This window comes from Podarcis raffonei, chromosome 16 (genome assembly GCF_027172205.1).
Source record: "Podarcis raffonei isolate rPodRaf1 chromosome 16, rPodRaf1.pri, whole genome shotgun sequence".
In the NCBI taxonomy this organism is placed as follows: domain Eukaryota; kingdom Metazoa; phylum Chordata; class Lepidosauria; order Squamata; family Lacertidae; genus Podarcis; species Podarcis raffonei.
The window spans coordinates 11,303,690-11,310,614 of record NC_070617.1 but is presented as its reverse complement, the minus strand read 5'-3'; the positions used below and the strand labels follow the sequence as shown (position 1 = coordinate 11,310,614).

The 6,925-nt window shown below is 48.8% G+C and overlaps 1 protein-coding gene across 2 annotated transcripts in view; it reads right to left on the bottom strand.

Annotated features, from left to right (window-relative positions):
- Nucleotides 1-1,463: 1,463 nt before the first annotated feature.
- The window catches only part of BSCL2 (BSCL2 lipid droplet biogenesis associated, seipin), a 28,976-nt gene continuing 23,514 nt past the window's right edge, over nt 1,464-6,925 (bottom strand). For both annotated transcript variants that reach the window (XM_053369943.1, XM_053369942.1), the window contains 2 exons: nt 4,602-4,685; nt 1,464-1,839 (listed from right to left, as the gene is read on the bottom strand). In XM_053369943.1, coding sequence (XP_053225918.1) covers nt 1,679-1,839; nt 4,602-4,685 — 245 coding nt within the window. In that variant the 3' untranslated portion in view covers nt 1,464-1,678. The remainder of the gene's footprint in view (nt 1,840-4,601; nt 4,686-6,925) is intronic.

Below are 6,925 nucleotides of genomic sequence, written 5' to 3'. Positions count from 1 at the left end.
CCAGGCAACTCAAATTCTGCATCAGGAAAAAGGGGACATTCCTCTATAAACCCGTGCAGACAGAAGTGCCTTGCCTCTCAGCCTGCGTGATTTATTCTGGAAACTGAATGTGCAACCCCTACAGGTGTGCCGAGTTGCGTCCGACATTGGGGGGCCCTCGATGTGCATGCACGATGCCACACGTGCGATAGACACCCCAGATGCCACACGTGCGATAGACACCCACTCACCCCCCGCCAGCCCTTTTGGAAAGGGATGCACAGGCAAAGATGCTTCACCCTGTGCATCCCTGGTAGAGAGCGCCTTCTGGAAAAGCTTTCTGGTGTTCCTCAAGGGTATGTGTGGGACAAAAAAGCTTTGCCCCATGGGAGGTGGCACACGCAGAGGACGCTCTTCCCTCTCTGCTTGTCCCAGCCCCTGTCCGGCTTCCAGGCACTGGCAGGGGATGGCAGTCCCCTCAATTTGGGGGGGGGGTGTCTCAGCCCCCTGCACACCAATATTGAGGGGGCCGAAGCTTCTTTCGCCCCCAGTGCTCGGCGCCCCTGAACCCCTATCCCAGTGGAAGCCAAGGTAGTATACTCTGATGTTGACCGCAACTCCAGAACTATTTAAAGTGGGATGATACTACTCTAAATACATAGTGGAGAAAGGGCCTAAGGGCTCGTCGACTCTTCTGTTTGTGCTGCAGAATCGAAGCACTGGGTGCATGATCTGAGCAGGTATTTGTTCAACCCTGTGGTTTTCCTACTGAATCAGAACAAACATTGATCTGCGGAAAACCTGACTGACGTCCGAATCAGTGGTAAACAGCAAGTTTTCCCAGGAAAAGCGCTGGGACAAAATTAATAAATCGTAGAATTAAAAAAAGGTAAAGGACCCCTGGACGGTTAAGTCCAGTCAAAGGCGACTATGGGGTTGCGGCGCTCATCTCGCTTTCAGGCCAAAGGAGCTGGTGTTTGTCCACAGACAGCTTTCCAGATCATGTAGCCAGCATGGCTAAGCCGCTGCTGGCACACGGACGACTGTGACAAGTGCCAGAGCACATGGAAACGCCGTTTACCTTCCCGCCGCAGCGGTATCTAGTTATCTACTTGCACTGGCGTGCTTTTGAACTGCTAGGTTGGCAGGAGCTGGGACCGAGCAACGGGAGCTCACTCTGTCGCGGGGATTCGAACCGCTGACCTTCCGGTCGGCGAGCCACCCACATCCCTAAATTGTAGAATTATAGAGTTGGGAGGGACCCTAGGGTAATCTAATCCAAACCCCTGCAATGCTGAAATGTCAGCTACCTGTGCCTACAAATCAAAGACCTAGAAATCACACATCCTAAGGCTCGTCCTAGGCTTCTAATCTAGTCCAGGATGTGCATGGCTTAAAAAGCCCCAAACCCACCTCCCAGTGCACAAGAATTCACGGCATGGCTTTCCTCCAGCCCAGAGTTTTTGCAGTACACTGGCAAATAATTCGTTAGCAGGTAAATCTTTATTTTAAGTTACAGTGTCTCCGGGTGAGGAGTAGGGGGTGGGGGGAGAGAAAAAGGAGCTGGAATGTAAACACAAGCTGGGAACAGAGGCTCCCTTTGGAGAGCAAGGCCTGTGGTGGGGGCAAGCTATTGGGAGCAGTGCAAAAGGCTGAGGAGGGGCTCGTGAGGCCGCAAACAAACCCGCCCGCCCCCTTTTCAGGAACTGGAGCAAGTACTTCTTTGCCGGATCTCTGAGCCTGGCGTGAGGGTCCTGGCCCCTGGGGGCAGCAGGCTTGAAGGGTCCCCCTCCCAGGAAGCGGCTGGGAAGTTGGCCTCAGCAAGCAGCGTGGAATTGTCCACAGACTCAAATTCCGTCTCTGCGAATGAATAAGCAAACGGGAGATAAATCAGTATTCACATGTCGGAGAGAAGCCCCTGTTATCCAGGCATTTCAAAAGGTTGTGACTTTAAGCAGATACTGCAGACTAGGGCTGGGTGATATATTGCTATACAGTGGACGCTTGGGTCGCGAACGTGATCCGTGCGGGAGGCACGTTCGCCACCCACAACGTTCGCAACCCGCAGTGCCGTGCGAGCACCAAAACCTGGAAGTAACCCGTTCCGGTAACCCGAAAACGCGCAACCTGAAGTGTCTGTAACCCGAGGTATGACTGTACAAAACTGGTTTGAAAGACCTGGCAATATACAGTGGTACCTCGGGTTACATACGCTTCAGGTTACAGATGCTTCAGGTTACAGACTCCGCTAACCCAGAAATATTACCTCGGGTTAAGAACTTTGCTGCAGGATGAGAACAGAAATTGTGCTCCGGCGGCGCGGCAGCAGCAAGAGGCCCCATTAACTAAAGTGGTGCTTCAGGTTAAGAACAGTTTCAGGTTAAGAACGGACCTCTGGAACGAATTAAGTTCTTAACCCGAGGTACCACTGTATTGTGAATTATGAATTTGCTATGCAAAAATCACAATTCTCTGCCTGTGTTAACTCTGCAGGCTCAGCTCTCTCCTGCAGGGGGCAGCAAACCACAAGAGCAGGTGCAGGCAAAAATCACGATGGAAGAAAAACTGAAGTTGCCAGTGCTTCTACATAGCTCCATCCTAATTTCAGACATTGTGATGTATCAGTATATCACAATGTTTAGCTGGTGATATATCACGATGTTGAAAACCAGCTATCGCCCAGCCCTACTGCAGACTCTGAGCTTTCATTTTTTTAAAATTAAGTCTCTCTCTAGCCTTCCTAGAAAGGACGTGAAACGCTACTGAAGGGGGCTCCCTGATATTAGAAAGCAACAGCATCAGTGTGTGAGGGAAATTTCTGTCATCAGAACACAGCTGACTTCCCATGGTAAGCATGAGGTGGGTGGGGCCAGAGAACAAAGAGGGCGGGGCAAAGGATAATAGGATCATAGAATTGTAGAGTTGGAAGGGATCCTGAGGGTCATCCAGTCCAACCCCCTGAATTGCAGGAATCTCTGCTAAAGCATTCATGACAGCTTAAGCCAGGGGTCAGCAACCTTTTTCAGCCATGAACCGGTCCAACGTCCCTCAGACCATGTGGTGGGCCAGACTATATTTTGGAAGGGGAAAAAAAAAAGAACAAATTCCTATGCCCCACAAATAAGCCAGAGATGCATTTTAAATAAAAGGACATATTCTACTCATGTAAAAACATGCTGATTCCTGGACCATCCGCGGGCTGGATTTAGAAGGCAATTGGACCCGCGGATCAGCGGGTTTTTACATGAGTAGAATGAGTGCTTTTATTTAAAATGCATCTCTGGCTTATTTGTGGAGCCTGCCTTGGATGTGCCCCTTCACCTGCTGGCAGGTTGTAAGGTCCCAGGTGGGTAAGCTGTCCACACACACACACACACACACACACACAGAGAGAGAGAGAGAGAGAGAGAGAGAGAGAGAGAGAGAGAGAGAGAGAGAGTTGTCTTTCTTTGTACCTTCTCCAGCTTTATGATACCCAGAGCCAAATTTTAAAACCCCTTTTAAAAATAATTTTTATTAGCTTTTTGCACAAAATTTGATATTGTTCATTTCACTTTCAATTTAATAATAATTTAAAATGCATTTCTGGGTTATTTGTGGGGCATAGGAATTCGTTCATTATTTTATTTCAAAATATGGTCCGGCTCCCCACAAGGTCTGAGGGACGGTGGACCGGCTCCCTGCTGAAAAAGTCTGCTGACCCCTGCCTTAAGCCATCCAACCTCTGTTTAAAAACCCCCAAGGAAGGGGAGTCCTATGCTATGCTTACCTTTGTATAGCAGGCTACATGCCAGCTTAACAACAGTTAGAGGTTCATTTATGGCCTAGGACCCTCGTACCTATGGGACCGCCTCTCCCGGTATGCCCCACGGAGAGCCTCAAGGTCCATAAATAGCAACACCCTAGTGGTCCCGGGCCTAAGGAGGTTAGATTAGCTTCAACCAGAGCCAGGGCCTTTTCAGCTCTGGCCCCGGCCTGGTGGAACGCTCTGCCTCGTGAGACCAGGGCCCTGCAGGATCTGACTTCTTTCCGCAGGGCCTGTAAGACAGAGTTGCTCCACCTGGCTTGTGGCTTGGAGTCAACTTGATTCCCTCCCCCTCTTTCTTTTTTCTTTTCCTTTCTCCTCCTTTGATGAGGCTGCATTTTAATATTTTAATGTTTCAATATTTTAATTGTTGTATTTTAATCTTGCTTTTAAGTTGTATTCATTCAACTTGTTTTTATTATTGCTTGTTAGCCGCCCTGAGCCCGGCCTTGGCTGGGGAGGGCGGGGTATAGATAAAAATTATTATTATTATTTACACACTTCCCCACCCAAGAAAGCAACAGGTATTATGACTGCTGCCCATGGCCAAATCACTTAAGATGGGTGTGAAGGAAGGCTGAAAATGGGTGTGTCCTGGGGAGAGTCCTAAGGGTGGGATAGAGAAGACTGGAGGGCCACATTTGGGCACCTAGGCCTGAAGTTCTCCACCCTGGGGTGGGTGCATGCATATATAGATATGTGTGTGTCCCTTTAGCTCTGCAGAGTCTCCTTGCTTATTGGTATATACTGCATGCAAAACATGGATCCAGGAGGGGGGTGAAGGAAGCTCAGGTGAAGACCAGGATGTGCCACCTACCTTCGCTCATCCCATTGTCCAGCCTGGACCTTGTCCCAGAATCAGGTTTCTCCAGATTGCTCTTTTGGGTCTGCATCTCAGCAACTGTTGCAGAAGCAAGAGGAAGAAGATCAAGACAGGCCTGTAGGCTGGAAATCGTGTGTTGAAAAGAGGGAGCGTCTAAGATGGCAAGGAAATCATGGCAGAATACGCCATTCGTGGAATGCCCTCATAGGAAACCTGCCCGATACAGAGTTGGTCCATCTTGCTCAGCACCATCTACACTGACTGGCAGCGGCTCCCCAGGGCTGCTTTCAGAAAGGGAGTCGTTCTCAGCCTTGTCTGGAGATCATAGAATCAGAGTTGGAAGGGATCCTGAGGATCATCTAGTCCAACCCCCTGCAATGCAGGAATATGCAGCTGTCCCAGACGGGGATCAAACCCGCAACCTGCATCTCCACCTCCATCGTTCTGCCCGGACACTGAGGTCCAGCTCCGAGGGCCTTCTGGCGGTTCCCTCACTGCGAGAAGCCAAGTTACAGGGAACCAGGCAGAGGGCCTTCTCGGTGGTGGCACCCGTCCTGTGGAACGCCCTCCCATCAGATGTCAAAGAGAACAACAACTACCAGACTTTTAGAAGACATCTGAAGGCAGCCCTGTTTAGGGAAGCTTTTAATGTTTAATAGGTTATTGTATTTTAGTGTTTTGTTGGAAGCCGCCCAGAGTGGCTCGGGAAACCCAGCCAGATGGGCGGGGTATAAATAATAATTATTATTATTATTATTATTATTATTATTATTATTATTATTATTATTATTATTACTACCCCGGTGTCATCAGCACCATGCTGTAACCAGCTGAGCTAAGATGCTAGGGATTGGAGCTGGGATCTTCTGCAAGCAGAACAAATGCTCTGGCCCTTCCCCAGAGATGGTTTTTTTGTCACCTCCTTTGTCATCTTTTTCAGCACCTTTAGATTTTTAAAATCACTATTTACAACCTGACCTGTACCATTTGACTCCAAGAACAGGGTGACACAATTCATTTAAACGAGTAAGTTGTTTGCCTCATGCCTGGACATAAGAACCACCAACCCACAGGGAATTCTGTAGAGTGGAATATCAAATCTTGGCTTATTGGCCCTCATTCAACCCATTACCGAAGAGGTGGAGAGCCTCAGGCCACAATCCTGAGGCCACCTGCCTTGCCAGCCTCACTTTGCACCCTCCTTCAGTATTTTCTGCCTGTCTGGAACGGGTCCTTGAACTCCAGTAATGCCTCTTGCTTGTCCAGATGGAGACAGAGGGGGGTTGCATGAATGCATGTAGAAACTAGCCCACCACACAAAGGTAAACATTTAAACTTGCTGCCCCTCCCACACTGCCATGTCGCTCCCAGAAGGCAATGTGGCTCTGGGGACAAAAATGATTCCCTGTCCCTGCATTATAGCAAACAGACCGGAATTTAAAGTTTAGTTCAAATTTGAAATTACTTATAATAAAGGAACAAACGTAAGCTATAATACAACAGAAAATAAATGGCAGTTATGGCAGCAGATAAAAGGAACGCAACAGGGACATTATGGATGTAAGGGCAGGAAGTCCAAACGTAAGAAATCATTAAACTGAAAGTGAAATGAACAATGTCAAATTCTGTGCAAAAAGCCAATAAAAATTTATTTTTAAAAAGGGTTTAAAAATTTGGCTCTGGATATCATAAAGCTGGAGAAGGTACAAAGAAAGACAACTCTCTCTGTGTGTGCGTATGGACAGCTTACACAACTGGGACCTTGCAACTTGCCAGCGGGTGAAGGGGCACGTCCAAGGCTTTTAAAACCATGAACTTCGAACAGAGACTGTCAGGGAACTGCCATCTGAGGAGCAGGAGGTGAAAGGGCTCACAGAGGGTGAGAGAGACCATTCAGCTGAGGAGGGAACCAGCAGGGGGAGAAGTGGAGTTCCAAGGGAAAGTGAGTCGGAGGGAGGGCTCAGAGACACTTCCAGCGAAAATAGTGGGGAGGTTTCAGGACCTCCCATAGGGACACCTACTCCTCGCCGGAAACTGTCACGCCGAGAGTCCAGAAGACGCGTTTCCGTTAAGGAACTTTTATGCTGGAAGAAGTTCCGTAAACGCCCACTGTCCGATTCTACGAGCGACTGATGGAGCCATGCTTAAGGAGCTCCGTCACAGACAGAGGTTTGTGGACTTAGCCAAACTCTGAGGGACTAGGATTTTACGCACAAGCAGCTCACCATCCCATCACAGAGACCCAGGGATGGGCTGCAGGAGAGGAGGTTTCGCCCTTCACACACTACAATACAAGATTACCCAATTTATTTTCAGTG